The sequence below is a fragment of the Pseudophryne corroboree genome, chromosome 4, assembly GCF_028390025.1.
Source record: "Pseudophryne corroboree isolate aPseCor3 chromosome 4, aPseCor3.hap2, whole genome shotgun sequence".
Classification (NCBI taxonomy): domain Eukaryota; kingdom Metazoa; phylum Chordata; class Amphibia; order Anura; family Myobatrachidae; genus Pseudophryne; species Pseudophryne corroboree.
The window spans coordinates 28,767,025-28,783,248 of NC_086447.1; the positions used below are offsets into that span (position 1 = coordinate 28,767,025).

General features: G+C 43.4%; 1 protein-coding gene across 1 annotated transcript; it reads right to left on the bottom strand.

Annotated features, from left to right (window-relative positions):
* Window positions 1-620: 620 nt before the first annotated feature.
* LOC134910770 (vomeronasal type-2 receptor 26-like) lies at window positions 621-15,863 on the bottom strand. The gene is made up of 3 exons (XM_063919153.1): window positions 15,801-15,863; window positions 10,879-11,002; window positions 621-1,543 (listed from the first exon to the last, which is right to left on the bottom strand). Exons 1-3 carry the CDS (start codon window positions 15,861-15,863, stop codon window positions 621-623), a joined length of 1,110 nt encoding a protein of 369 aa, XP_063775223.1.
* Window positions 15,864-16,224: the final 361 nt, after the last annotated feature.

Genomic DNA, 16,224 nt, shown 5'->3' on the forward strand with positions numbered 1-16,224 from the left:
TTTTGTTCTTACAGCACAGCATTGCACTGTCAACAAGCAGGATTCCTTCACTAACTGCAGGGCAGCTAGGAACCTTTGTCTTACCAATCCTGTGGGCAGTTTTATGAATTTGTAAGAGAGGAGATTCATCTGATAAAATGTCCCTCAGATGTCTTAAACCCAGGTGGCATCACTGGTCATAAAACTGGATAAGGTTTATAAGAGTATGCATTTGAATAAAGATTTTTGTCACCTGTGTAGCCTCACAGTCTGTGGACAAAGCAATAGGCACCAGAGCACATACATAGCCCCTGCTGTGAAGAGTACACACATTCTTGTGTTATCTGGCAGAGTGGGAACCAACAAATATTTCCTGGCTCAGTTCAATTACAGAATTGCAATTGACAGACAATTTGAAAATACCATATGTTGGGATCAGATAACGTGATTGATCCTTACATCTACCACCTACAATGTGCCTGAGTAAACATGATGTTTAGGTTTTTTTTATGTTTGTCTAAATTACTTGTTCCCTATGTATATTGTATGTTTATTCTGATATATGGTGCATTGGAACCCTTGTAGAACATAATAATAATAATAATAATAATAATAACAACAACAACATATTTGTTTATCATTCATGAGTAACACATATGATCATTTCCTTTCTCAAGTATATGTTTTCTTGTGTTTAGTTCTGGTCTCCATAGGATAATGTAACATTTTGGGAAATATATACAACCTAAAAGTCCAGCACATGAAGCTAGTATTGCAAAGATCTCAACAGCCACCATGTATTTCCCTTTGGAGCTGAGATAGGCCGGGATCATGGTGATCCAGACACTGCAGAACACCAGCATGCTAAAGGTGATGTATTTGGCCTCATTAAAACTGTCCGGTAATGTCCTGGCCAAGAATGCTGTAATAAAGCTAATGGCTGCCAGGATTCCCAGATAACCCAGGACAGAATAAAACCCAATAAGAGAACCTTCATTACACTGAACAATGATCTTTCCCTGATAAGAATGAGTGTCCAGCTCCTGGAAAGGTGGAGAGACAGTCACCCAACTCATACAGATTACCACTTGGATGGATGAGCACATCAACACTACACAATTAGACAGCTTGGTGCTGATCCAGCTTTTCCATGGACTTCCAGGTTTGAAGGCTTTAAAAGCAATATAAACCATGATAGTTTTGCCTAGGACGCAAGAGATGGCTACTGAAAAAAGGATTCCAAAAGAGATCTGACGCAACATGCAGGTGGCATCTACAGGATGTCCGAGGAACAGGAACACAGAGAGAATGCTCAGCATGATGGAGACTAGGAGAAGGAAGCTCAGGTTCTTGTTATTGGCTTTCACCAGAGGAGTGTCTCGGTACAAAATAAATATAATTATAATCAGAAATGTTAAAAAACAAAGCAAAAAAGATGCTATCAGGATAATAACAATGATTGTGTCAATTGTGTAGGACAGAAATTCCAGCACTTTGGGAACACACCGAGTCTTCTTCTCATTGGGCCACTCATGGTCAGCACACTTCAGGCAATTTTCACTGTCTAACAAAACAAATCAATAACAGATTAGCACATCACACTAATCAGGACAGCATTGATACCAGAATAACAATACCTTATGGTGAAGTACTCGCTGATTTTGCATGTAGAACACAGAAACTGGGACCCTCCATTCTTATACTGAGATTACTAAAAGCTGTCAGGTGGACGGCAGCAATTTTTTCCGAAGCGGCTTGGTGTTACATCATGCAGCTGCCCTGTAAACGGTCATGGCTCGCCCCCACTCAGGAAGCCCCATTCCTCCAATGCCGCAAAATGCCCCCCCCGTCCTAATGGCCGCCGCTGTCAATCACACTGCAGCTACATTCTTCCTGGATACTGCCACAATGTGTGTGCCCACGTACATGCACAACCCACGGGGCACAGACCACCTGGATGCAGCTTCTGTAAGCAGCTGCGTCCAGGTCTGAATCAGGCCCTCAGTCATGAATTAATAATTTACTATAAACAATTCATACACATAGCACAATTCATAAACCAAATAATTAGAGATGTGCACCGGACACTTTTTTGTGTTTTGGTTTTTTATCTGGATCTCTGTTCGTGTTTTGGATCTGGATTAATTTTGCCAAAACCACCCTTTCGGGTTTTGGTTTTGGATCTGGATTTAAAAAAAAAAAACATAACAGGTAAAGGTGGTCATTCCGAGTTGTTTGCTCGTTGCCGTTTTTCGCAACGGAGCAATTAGGTAGAAAATTCGCATGCGCATGGTACGCAGCGCGCATGCGCTTAGTTAATTAACAAAACTTTGGAGATTTACACAAGCTCGAGCGACGTTTTTTCAACGTTCGAGTGATCGTAGTGTGATTGACAGGAAGTGGGTGTTTCTGGGCGGCAACATGGCGTTTTCAGGGAGTGTGCTAAAAAACGCAGGCGTGCCAAGTAAAAACGCAGGAGTGGCTGGGGAAACGGGGGGAGTGGCTGGCCGAACGCAGGGCGTGTTTGTGACGTCAAACCAGGAACTAAATGGACCGAGCTGATCGCAATCTAGGAGTAGGTCTGGAGCTACTCAGAAACTGCAAGAATTATTTAGTAGCAGTTCTGCTAATCTTTTGTTCGCTATTCTACATACACTCCCAGAGGGCGGCGGCCTAGCGTGTACAATGCTGCTAAAAGCAGCTAGCGAGCTAACAACTCGGAATGAGGGCCAAAATCAAAGAATTTGGGGGTATTTTTGATTCTACAGTATTATTAACCTCAATAACCTTCCTTTCCAATCTTTTTTTTTGTCTATTCTGAACACCTCACACCTCACAATATTGTTTTTAGGCCAAAAGGTTGCACCAAGGTAGCTGGATGACTAAGCTAAGTGACACAAGTGGCGGCAAAAACACCTAACCAATCTAGGAGTGGCATTGCAGTGGCAGACAGGATGGCAGTTTTAAAAACTAGAGCACATAATGCAAAGAAAAAAAAGAGGTGCAAGATGGAGTTGTTCTTGGGCTCTCCCACCCACACTTATGTTGTTTAAACAGGACATGCACAGTTTAATAAACCCATCATTTCAGTGACAGGTGGCCCCCCTGGAAAAAGCTTGCCAAGTTCTTCTGAATCATAGCTAGCTACAAACATACCACCTCCATATTTGATGACTTTTCACATGAAAAGAGGCAAGAGGAAGAGGACACTGTCAAGAAGGTGATTACAAATTAGAGAGGCACACGCACTCAGGAACAACACACAGGCTTTCACCTCCACTCCTATCTTGGTGAGGAACAGAAAGGACTTTAACCAAACAAATGTATAATTATCACAGTACTGGAAAAACTGAAAAACTATACGTCAAAGCCTCTAAATTTTTACCCCTTCTCCATTTTCAGGTATTACAATCTCGGATTTAATGCTGGAATGCAAATAAACTTTTTTATACCACAGGATCAAGATTGGATATTTTCCCCTCCACGGAGTCTGGAGACTTATTTTGTGAAAATCTTGTGGGTTTCTTTTTTTCCATTTTATAATTGTATTTTTATTTACATATTTTGTGGCAGATGCCTTATTTTAATTTTTCACAGCTCCCAGTTACACACATGTGAGCATGTCTGTGTGTCCCAGTTACATGCATGTTAGCATACCTGTGTGTCTTGTTTATTTTATTCATACTTTATTTTTTAATAAAGCAGCCCCTTAGATGTTTTAGCAGCCCTTAGTGAGCCCCCACAACATCCCTGGATTAGACAAGTTGAGTTCGGGTTGGTTCGGTACAGTACTAAGCAGGACTGTGCAGTGATTTTTTTGTCATTGAGCCCCTGCCTTAGTGTTTCTTACCAAACTAGTCAAAACTCATTTCATATTACAAGCAGGACTGTGGGAGGAAGCAATGCTGACCTCTGTGCCACCAGCATGCCACAGCCTGGCAAACCAGACATCTTCCTGGCTGTAAACCACCATGACACTCCATACTGGGACCATATTCAGTAACTGTACCTCACAGGAGCCCTTGGCCCATCTAGTGCTGCAGTGCAATTGAAATCTGATGCAATGCAAAATCACTGAAACTATGTTCTTCTAATACTGCAAGGTCTTGCGATAACCCTACGCAGCCCTTACATTGTAAAATTATTAAGGAGAACACATTTACAAAATAAAGGAAAATAACCCTGTGCAACAAATGCAACAAATGCACATCTTGTAAATAATCCCAAAATGTGGAACATTAATAAATCAAAATTAAGGTTGACTAATTGGAGCCATTTATTTGAGTCCCTTACATGAAATAACTGAGAAGAGCCTCTCTCTAATGCTGGGTACACAGAGCACACTAGAAGATATATCTACTAGAGATGAGCAGGTTCAGACAGGGCACCCCTGGAATTATATAGCAGACATATAGACATAGGTATGTTTTGAAGATCTAGTTTTCTCTGGCAGTTGCCAGAGAAAATGAAGTACTAGATGATGGCATGTCATATTCCGCTGGATTATGATTCTGTCTCTTCTTAATCTGACTGATTTTGGCCACAAATGTGGTCTCTATCCACTTTATTGAAAAACACTTTGTCAAACTTGGAATTTCCATTTCCACCTTTGCGGCTATATGTTTTCACTAATCTGGTTGGTTTGTTGATGCTTATTTCATATTCCGCTCTAGGATTTATTTTAAGCCTAGGATCAAGTACAGCAGCACCCTTGGAATTATACGGTAGCGCCTATGGATTTATACAGCAGATAGGCAGCACCCCTGGATTTACACAACAGATAGGCAACACCCCTGGACTTATACAGCATAAGCAGCACCCCTGGGGTATTACACAGCACAGCAAACAGGCAACAGCACCCCCGGACTTAAATGGCAGTAAAGCAGCATCCCGGGTCTGAGAGGGCAGGGGGGCAGCACCCCATATAAGGCAGCACCCCTGGAATGATGTGGCACACAAAGAAAAGACATCCAAAATTGAATTGTTCTTGGGCACTCCCACCCACCCTTATGTTTTATAAACAGGACATGCACACTTTAACAAACCAATCATTTCAGTGACAGGGTCTGCCATATGACATTGGCTGAAATTATTGGTTTGTTTGGGCCCCCACCAAAAAAAGAAGCAATTAATCTCTCCTTGTGCAAGCTGGCACTACAGAGGCAAGATGTCATCCTCATCCTCCGATTCCTCACCCCCTTCAGCATTTATATACTCATCCTCCAAGAGAAAAAAATTCCACACCGAAGAGGTGGATTTTTTTGTATTTTACCCAGGCATGACAATGGGCCTTTTCATCCCATGGCCAACAACTGTCTCCACTGGTGCCTTTTTCAAACAAACCACATCACCATCAGAATCCTCATCTTCAACTTGCTCCTCAGCACCAACTACACCTATATCCTCCTCATCCTAGTGTACTTCTACAGTGACATCCTCAATCTCAAAATCAGCAACTGGACTGGCGGTGCTCATCCCAGCACTTGCAGAGGGTGTGCAAATGGTGGTAGGAGCCTCTTCTTCCCATACAGTCTTGGGAAGGTCAGGCCTAGACATCACAAACACAGACACACTTGGACTCTCCTTGGAGATTTGTGATATCTCTGAACGTACAATTGTTTCCTGAGCTTTAACAAGCTTTGTTTTTTTATTTTCCGAGAGGGAGGAGGGCTTCCATCTTCATGAGAAACTGAACCACCAGTCATGAACATAGGCTAAGGCCTTAGCCTTTCCTTGCCACTTCGTGTCGTGAAGGGCATATTGCCAATTTTACATTTCTCATCAGATAATTTCTTTTATTGTGGTTATTAATTATTGCTTCTTGGATTTTATATGCCCTCTATGACATTGTGCATCGTCCTTAGCAGACAATTTTGATGGAATTGCATTGTCAATGTCATGACTGGTGGCAGCAGCTTTAGCACTAGTACTAGGAAGTGGTTCCTGATCTTTCACTATTATTTCCTCCAAATCTTTGTTCTCCATTTCACAGGACAGCACCCCTTTATTATTACAGCACACAGAACAGTGCCATTTTATTTTTACAGCAAGCACAACAGTGCCCCTACATTTTTACAGCACCCCTCTATTTTTACAGCATACAGGACAGGGCCACAACATTCCTTTAATTTTACAGCACCCCTGTATTTTTACTGCATAAAGGACAAGGCCACAGTGTTTCTTTATTTTTACAGCACCCGACAGGGCCACAGCGTTCTTTCATTTTTACAGCACCCCTGTATTTTAACAGCATAAAGGACAGTACCAAAGCATTCCTTCTGTTTTTACAGCACTCCTGTATTTTTACAGTATAAAGGACAGTACCACAGCATTCCTTTTGTTTTTACAGCACCCCTGTATTTTTACAGCATACAGGAGAGGGCCACAGCATTCCATTATTTTTACAGCACCCCTGTATTTTTACAGCATGCAGGACAGGGACACAGTGTTCCTTTATTTTTACAGCACCCCTGTATTTTTAAAGCATACAAGACAAAGCCATAGTGTTCCTTTATTTTTAAAGAATCCCTGTATTTTTACAGCATACAAGACAGGGCCACAGTGTTTCTTTATTTTTACAGCACCCCTGTTTTGTTACAGCATACTGGACAGGGCCACAGCATTCCTTTATTTTTACAGCACCACTGTATTTTTATAGCACACAGAACAGTACCTCTTTATTTTTACTGCACACAGAACAGTGCCCCTGTACATCACAGGACTGCAGCACCCCTGTACAGCACCCCAGACAGCACAGGACACCCTGAACAGAACCCTTGTACAGCTCAGGACAGAAGAACCCCTGACAGCACAGTTCAATAACCCTGTACAGCACAGGACACCAGCACTCCTAACAGAACAGGACACCATCCCAGAACAGCACTCCTCCTGTACAGCACAGGACAGCACCACATCTAACAGCACAGTATACAAGCAAAGTACACCACCCCAGAAAAGCACAGGACAGTAGCACACCTGTACACTACCACCTGCAGACAGAGGTTGGTCTCCCTCACTCTCCAAGCCCAGAGTGAAAATGGCAGCAACATGCAGCTCCTTATATGGAATCCAAAATCCACGAGAATCCGAACGGCGGAAATATGACAATTTGCCTCTGAGTCTGGTGGGAAGTCCTGAGAAGGACTCTGATCCCGGCTCGGATTGTGAAGTTCAGGGGACGAACCCGCTCATCCCTACAAATTATACATATTAGATGATATAAAGCTAAATCGCAATTAATTACATCTCCACAACAAGCTACAGGAATATGTCTCTGTAAGAAAGATACACATCTCTAAAAATTGACGCCAAGCACAATTTGAGATATTTCATGAGAGGCTCTAAATGCCCATGTGCCCTCCTTTAAATTAGAAATGCATGCCGGCTCCTTTGTTTTGATTTTAGATCTATATTTTGTGTTTTGGTTCTTACTTGACAAAACCACCCTCATATGTGTTGGTTTTGTATGTGTATTTTTTCAACAAATGCTACAAACTGCTAAAATCATGTTATTTGTCCCTGTTCTTGTTCCTACAGTATTTGTAACCTCAATATCATTAATTTCCAGTCATTTCCAGTAAATTTTGACCACCTCACAGCTCACAATATTGTTTTCATCTACTTTCGGCCAAAATGCTGCACTGAGCTAGCTGTCTTATGAAGCTAAGCAAAAGCAGTGGGCGGCACAGACACGTGGCAGTTCAACTTGAAACACAGCACATGTGGAAAACAGAGTGGCACTGCAGTGGCAGACAGGATTGGCATTTTATAAACTATGCAACCCCATACAAAAGTGAAACCAAGAATGTTTTCATTAATCAAGAACTAGATCAGAGGCCTGAGGGCAGTACAGGGAAATGGAGGCGGGGCATGTGGAAGACAGGTAAGGAAGGAAGGACTGACTGTTTGATTGATTGATTGATTGATTGATTAGTAAGTTCATTTCATTGCATTGTTTGATTGACTAAAAAATGTTATGAGGGAATAGGGGGTAGTATGGCAAACAGGCTATCAATACATGTGGGTTTAGATGGTTAATTGAGGATCTCAGTCCCCACTACCAAACTCCATGTTGATTCCATTTTACCAGAACAGCTATTCCTTGCCTGTATTGGGAGGATAACCCCCCCCCCCGGATTATTGGCCTGCAAAATGCCATTGTTCCCACTATCCACTTATCCACATATATTCACTTTTCCCTTAGTGTACTGCAGGTGCCGGTTGATACATGTGCCAGGGTATGGTTCTAAAAGATCCAGCATACTCTAGCAGTCATTTTGGACACTGGCCCATGCTGGTATCTGTAGTGTACTAAGAAAAAATTCACTTTTTCTAATTTTTACACTATTACCTAGTACTCACTTCTACATGGTTACAGGCAGTGCTGCAAGTATGGTGGTACGGGGCGGTACTCTGTACCACATAAGAAATTGGCAGCCGGTACGCAGTACCACCATGCCACCACCTTGCAGCCACTGTGTCTGGGAGAGGAGGGTGCAGCTTGCGCCTCTCCTCTCCTGCCCCTCTCCTGTGATCTATTCAGGGGCTAAGGACGGTCATTCTGATGTTGGGGATGCAACGTACCAGTGTGGTGCTGTAGCACAGCTGTCGGAAAGCTATTTTACCCACCCCACTGCCTCCATCATTCCAGCACCTGATTCCAGAACAGCAGCTACTTTGGCAGCCGGCTTGGCACCATCATGCCTACCAGCAGGATGACCGCTGGTGTTATCAGATGCTCTCAGGCATTTAGGTTGGAGGATTCCGGTAGTTATGGTTGGAGGATTCTGGTAGGGGAAGTTATTCTGATAATACCCATGAGCAAAAAGTGCAGTACAACTATGGACATGGTATAGGCGTGGAGACAGCAGTGCTCCTCTCTCTCTCTCTCTCTCTAGAGAGAGAGAGAGAGAGAGAGACAACCAAAACTTTTATAAGTGGCTGTAAATGTCTAATTATGCCTCTCCTGTATAAACAAAGCCAGGGCTTACAGGTACCAATTTAATCTTTGACCTGCAATGATCAAATTAACAAGACAAAATGCATACAATTTGAGTAACAGTGACATGTGATAATCAGAACCAACCACACTGTAATATGAAATGAATCTTGTTTTGCTGAAAAGTCATACAGATTGTACCTTGCATTTGGTCTACAAGGTATAAATTGACTCCGCTACAGTACAAAATACAGTATGTTGCAAATTAAAAATAAACAGAAAAAACAGAGAAAAAAACATCCATTTACTGTATATAAATATTTCTAGGACAGTGTGTGCATATCTGTCACTGTGGGGGCATATGTGTATCTGGCATTGTGGGGGCATATGTGTATCTGGCACTGTGGGGGCATATGTGTATCTGGTACTGTGAGGGCATATGTGTATCTGGCACTGTGGGGGCATATGTGTATCTGACACTGTGGGGGCATATGTGTATCTGTCACTGTGGGGGCATATGTGTATCTGGCATTGTGGGGGCATATGTGTATCTGGCACTGTGGGGAATATGTGTATCTGGTACTGTGGGGGCATATGTGTATCTGGCACTGTGGGGGCATATGTGTATCTGGCACTGTGGGGGCATATGTGTATCTGGCACTGTGGGGGCATATCTGGCACTGTGTATCTTGCACTGTGGGGGCATATGTGTATCTGGCATTGTGGGGGCATATGTGTATCTGGCACTGTGGGGGCATATGTGTATCTGGTACTGTGAGGGCATATGTGTTTCTGGCACTGTGGGGGCATATGTGTATCTGACACTTTGGGGGCATATCTGGCACTGTGGGGACATATTTTTATCTGGCACTGTGGGACATATCTGGAGCTGTGGGTGCATATGTGTATCTGGCACTGCATTACTAAAGGCATATATGTAGCTTGTGCTATTGGGGGTCTATGTATGTATCTATCTGGCATGATTGAGGGCATATGTGTATCTGGCACTGCAGTATTGGGGTCATATGTGAATCACACCTCCATTTTTATTGGCCATGCCTCATATGGCATGTGGGCACTTCCATTGTGCACAGAGTACCACTAAGAGATTTTTTCTACTTGCACCACTGGTTATAGGATGAGAACTAATGCTACTGGCACTAGAGCTGGTTATACCTTGCAGTAGGACAAGTATTTCAGACCATACTAGGGAACCCAGGCTAGTTGACAACTGTCATAGCACTGCTGTTGTTGGAGTCATGTTACAGAACACTGTGACTCTGTGGATCTCTACTCTATTGTCCTACCAGCCCTGGCTAGTACAGCCTAGTTATAGTTAATGGGAAATTGGGGAGCTACACAATTTATCTACTACCATACTAGGATTAAAGGCCAAAGGCTGATTCTCTGATTCTGAGAGTGACCTGGCCAGAATTATTTTATAGAACAGATCATTAAACATAAAGGCTGGACCATTTATTTTCAGTTGGTATATACAATAGATAGATCTATGTTCATAGCTATAGTAGGTGCAGGGGGTGTCATTGCTATGGGCCCCAGAGACATAGAAGCTCCACCTCTGGATGCTGACTCAACTGCAGCCAGATCACAGAGTTGTCTTAAAGGTTCCAGGAATTTCCCACTAAGCACTGTGTGGCATAATGTGAACTGGGGGCACTGTGTGGCATGTGTAATGGCAGCAGTACAATGTGTCAAATTGGGGCATTATAATATATAATAATATGAACCGGGTGCCTTACAAAGGTATAATGGGAAATAGAGCACTTCTATAGGGAAAGAAATAATTAACTAATGTGGAAAGAGTTGTCTCTCTAGAAGAGTGTAAAAGCCCTATAAATATGTTGATATGAGGTCAACAAAGTTCTTGCTATGCCCTATGGATGTAGGATAATCAAACAGGTCACTTTGCAAGATAAAAGATATATATTTCTGTCTCATACCAGTCAAGTTGGATATTTCCCCCTCAGGGCACTGGACACAGTAATAACAGCAAGAATATAGATCAGACTGCAGCACTTTCCTGGTCCCTGGCTTACAGTTCTCTGAGCACTGAGACTTCGGGATCTAGAAATAAGAAAAATATCCATGTAAATGTATTTCCGATAGTTTTATATTACACTTAGGGGTGTATTAATTCTGCCCAACATTTTACCCATGAAATCTGTCACTTCTTATGGCTGCAAATTTCAATAACAATAAATGTTTTCATTTGTTATATCGAGGGAATATATAGGAAAGTGTTTCAGGTTACCGGAATTCTGCCCATGTATTCTCATTGGACTGAGCATGTGCAGCTACAATTTACATATAAAGATACTTAAGGTCATTCTGTTAAATGAGCTGAGATTGATGCCCATAGGCTACATTGGCTACAGCCTCCAGGGTTAGTGCATAGCATATATCATAGCAGCCGGCCCAAGCTTAATTTATTTGGTAAGCAAATATAGATTTTGGTGCCCCTTGTTGGGATAATCTTTATAAAGGGACAGTGCACAAAAAGTGTTGAGGTCTCACAGGAAAGCGCGTAGCCACGTAATAGTACCCCGAAGGATACAGGGAGATAGCGGATAATAGGGAGATAGTGGGTGACTAGAGAGGCAGGAATGACAGGGAGAGAGTGGTTGACAGGAAGATAGTGGGTAATTGGGGAGGCAGGGGTGATAGGGAGATAGTGAGTGACTGGGAGAAAGTGAGTCACTGGAGAGGCAGGGATGACAGGGAGATAGTGGGTAACAGGGAGATAATGGGTAACTTGGAAGGCAGAGGTTACAGTGAGATAGTGAGTGACTGGGGAGGCAGGGATGACAGGGAGATAGTGGGTGACAGTGAGATAGTGAGTGACTGGGGAGGCAGGGATGACAGTGAGATAGTGGATGACTGGTGAGGCAGTGGTGACAGTGAGATAGTAAGTGACTGGGGAGGCAGGGATGACAGGGAGATAGTGGTTGACTGGGAAGGCAGGGATGACAGTGAGATAGTGAGTGACTGGGGAGGCAGGGGTGACAGTAAGATAGTGAGTGACTGGAAAGGCAGGGGTGACAGGGAGATAGTGAGTGACTTGGGAGGCAAGGGTGACAGTGAGATAGTGGGTAATTGGGGAGGCAGGGGTGACAGGGAAATAGTGGGTGACAGGAATATTGTAGGTGTCTAGTTTTCATGAGATATCTATCTCATATGTAGTTATTAATCCAAAAGTGGAAAATTTTACAGCTGTCATACAGAAAGGTTACAATGTTATGTGAATCTTCATTGCAATCAATTTGAGTGCTATTTTTATCATGAGTATTGATAGAATGTGTATATATTTTTTATTCATTTGTCAAAGGGTGCACATTAGAGAGCCCAATCATGGAACTGGGATTAGCAGGATCCCAGAATTTTAGCCCAAAAATGCTGGGATTTGAATCCTGGGATTGGAGCCTCCAATCCGGATTCCCTCACTGCTCTCTACTCCCACCCTTCCTCACTGTTGCCTGCAACCTCCCTCACTGCTCTCTGGGGGTGATTCCGAGATGTTCGCTCGCTAGCAGATTTTAGCAGCATTGCACACGCTAGGCCGCTGCCCTCTGGGAGTGTATCTTCGCTTAGCAGAATTGCGAACGAAAGATTAGCAGAATTGCAAATAAATAATTCTTAGCAGTTTCTGAGTAGCTCCGAACCTACTCATGATTAGCGATCAGTTCAGACAGTTTCGTTCCTGGTTTGACATCACAAACACGCCATGCATTCGGCCAACCACTCCCCTGTTTCTCCAGCCACTCCCGCGTTTTTCTCAGGCACGCCTGCGTTTTCCCGCAAACGCCGTGAAAACGCTGAGTTTCCGCCCAGAAACACCCACTTCCTGTCAATCACACTACGATCACTTCAACGATGAAAAATCTTCGTTCTGCCGTGAGTAAATCTACTAAATTATGAGCTAAAATACTTAGCGCATGCGCACTGCGTACCATGCGCATGCGCATTTTCGCATTAATCGCTCCGTTGCGAAAATCGGCAACGAGCGTACAACTCGGAATGACCCCCTTTGCTCCCACCCTTCCTCACTGTTCCCTGCACCCTCTCTCACTGATCTACCCTTCCTAACTGAGCTCTACTCCCACCCTTCCTCACTGCTCCCTACACCCACCCATGCCGCTCCCTACACTCACCCTCCACACCCACTCTCCTTGCTCTACACTGATCCATACTGCAATCCCGGGATCCTGGGAATCCTAGACCTGAGTGTTTTTCAATCCTGAATCCCAGTTTTGAAAAAAATAGCCCAGGATTGGCCTCGCTAGTGCACCTTCTCAGCCCTTCCTACCCTATTTAAAAATATACATCTCTAAAGGTGTGGATTGTATAAGCGCTCTCTTACAAATTTCTTTCCATTTCTATTTCTCAGTCCTTCTAACAGGGGAATTTGTGAGAGTAGCAGCTTGAAAGTGTTAGTGGTGCAGGACAAGAACATTTGTCTGGGAGAGAGAGAGAGAGAGAGAGAGAGAGAGAGAGGTATTAGATAAGCGGCACTCACCAGACTTGGGATTCAAGTTCAATAAAAGTCATTTATTGGATACTACGTTTTGGAGCACAACTCCGTCTTCAGGGACAGCATGACAAATTACTGTACATAATGTGCACACGCAACATTTATACCTACACCAGAGGATGCTAATTACCGACCGCTGGTTACTCACCTGGAGAACGCCACCCGCATGTTCCCTGGACCTCGCATCTGAACTCAGTGTTGCGGGATCTGTGATGTCATCAGAAAGCGCTCCCCAGTGTGAGTCACATCCTGTCCACAGTCGTTAGGCAACAGTTCAAACAAATACAAGTCCAATGGCACAGACTATCAGTGTTGATTGGCAGCTAAAAATTACATTTAAAGCTATTACATGACACAATACTTTAGTGCATAACAGAAACAACTAGCCAATTACAGCTACATAGAGTAGAAGTATATGTTTAAAATGTAACGATCATTTATGGCCCAGATACATATTAACATACTGTAGATTATCATAAGAAACATTGCAGCCCCATGTCAGGAGTATACTAGCCGGGACTGGTGATTTTGAACCGGGTTCGGGACGGGAGGCGGACTCTCCATGACAGAAGTTTCTGGGTTGGACGAAGTTATGTGTCAGCACCAAGGTGTCAACTGGTACCGATGCTTTTAAGCTAAGTTCTGACTGAGAGGCCATATCTCCGGAATGGAAGCGGGCTGGCTGAATAAAGTTCCTTCTCATGAAGTATATTATTGAAGACGTAGCCATTAAAGATGATGAAGAAGAAGATGATGACGATACTGGAGATCCAGATTGACTTTTCTAGGGTAGGTGCAGGAACCGGTACAGTGTGATCAGAGGTTGAGTCACTCCTGCGCAGACGGAGGCGGTAACGGAGGTGGCTGAAGTGGGATGACGTTAGCAATAGACCACTGGGAGCCGTTCGAGTTTAGGAGTCTGGGAGTTAGGTAGGAACCAGACTTCGGGACTGCAATAGTAACAGAAACCAGGAGCGAGAGCACGCACACTGGAAACTGGGAGCACAGAGCGCTAGCATGCAGACTAGCCACAGAAGAGTTGCACTGGCATCAGAATGCCCCAGCATGCTCCCAGATATACCCTGCACCTTACCAGGATTGGCTGCAGCAGGATTGTAGTGAAACTGGCCTCTGATTGGCCTTCCCTGATCATGTGTCTTCAACCAAGATTGAGGCGCCCGCACTGCAGCCGCATTGATTTCATCTGCTTCACCCCTTGCTCCCGAACCTCCGTCCAAGATCACCAGCCACCCGCTCCCATCAGCCGCCGCCCACTGCAGTGCCAGCAAGGACGCATCCACACCTCACTGACAGGTAAGCTGTGGCTCCCCAGTTCTGCACACTCGTCGACCGTAACACCCTGATGTTTCATTTAAACCTCTGGGGGAGATTGTATCCAATGTATATATCCACCAACATTCTTTCTGTAGTAATATTTTTCCTCGATTACCACCTCATATTTTGAATAGAATACAGTATGATCTATTATAATTGCTTGAATACTTACTATACTGTGTTTGACTCGTGCATAGTATCTGGAAACTGGTTGGTCACTATAACCAGTTTCCAATGCATGTCTAATTGCCATTCTATGTTGTGCCATGCACTCTTTAAATTGGCGTTGAGTTTTGCCTGTATATGCTAACCCACATGGGCAGGTAAGCATATATATGACAAACATTGTACTGCAAGTGACTGCATGTCAGATGGTGAACCTTTTGCCAGAATGAGGGTGTCCAAATGTGCTGCCCGCCAAGAGTGCTCTACAAGTCACACACTCCAGGCATTTATAGCCGCCATTTTTTCTGCTCAGAAAATGTTGTTGTTTTTTCTTTCTTTCTAATCCAGTGATGTCCAATTTAACCAAACAATCTTTTAAATTTCTACCGCTAGTATAACTAGGTAATAGTCTAGAATTTTGTAGTAATGGTAAATCTTATCACTATTTATCATAGGCCACCATTTTTGGGCTTTTTAAGTGATTAATGGACTTTTTGCGGTGTATTCATTAACCCACAGTATAGTATTGTTTGTACTGTTTCCAGTTGTATTGTCAGTATATTTTAAAGTCTCATCACGTGGGATACCCAATACTTTGTTTTTTGGCATGTTCTAATGTCTTTCTATCGTACCCTCGTGCCAAAAACTTATCAACCATACTATCTAAGGTCGGACATACACAGCAAGATCTGACGTAATGCGTCTGGCTCGCAGTAACTGGGAATGTGGCAAGTTATTTCATAAAGGAAGCGGATGGAAGCTGTCATTCCTAAAGACTGTGCTTTTAACAAATAGCAATGTACATAATCTGTGATCTATCACTGAGATATTTACATCCAAAAAGTGAACAGTGTGAGCACTAATCTCATAAGTCACTTTGACTGTACTATTAGACATGTTATGACTATCTAACAGATGTTTAAGTTTTTGTACAGGTCCTGACCAGATCAATAGCAGGTCATCTATATATCGCAAATACAGACTAACATTGGGGTCCAGCACTCCATCCACCCAAAGCAGTTTCTGTTCAATAGCATACATAAAGGTATTTGCACATGATGGGGCCACTGAAGACCCCATTGCACATCTTGCTTTCTGAAGGTTGAACCTTCCATCATGTATAAAGTAATTACATGTCAATTCCAACCAAAGTAATTTCACAAAAAATTCTATGGGACGGCCCCCATATGCTGGGTTATCAGTAATCAATTGTGTGACTGCCTCCACACCTGCATCATGAGGGATGCAGGTGTAGAGG

Bases quoted from the DNA above. Each gene is read 5' to 3' on its own strand.
- LOC134910770 (XM_063919153.1), bottom strand. From the start codon at position 15,863: ATGTCTAATAGTACAGTCAAAGTGACTTATGAGATTAGTGCTCACACT. The intron at 11,003-15,800 runs GTAAATATCTCA...TCTTATTTCTAG, and splicing joins ACACTGTTCACTTTTTGGAT to ATCCCGAAGTCTCAGTGCTC. The intron at 1,544-10,878 runs GTATGAGACAGA...TTGTTTTGTTAG, and splicing joins GGAAATATCCAACTTGACTG to ACAGTGAAAATTGCCTGAAG.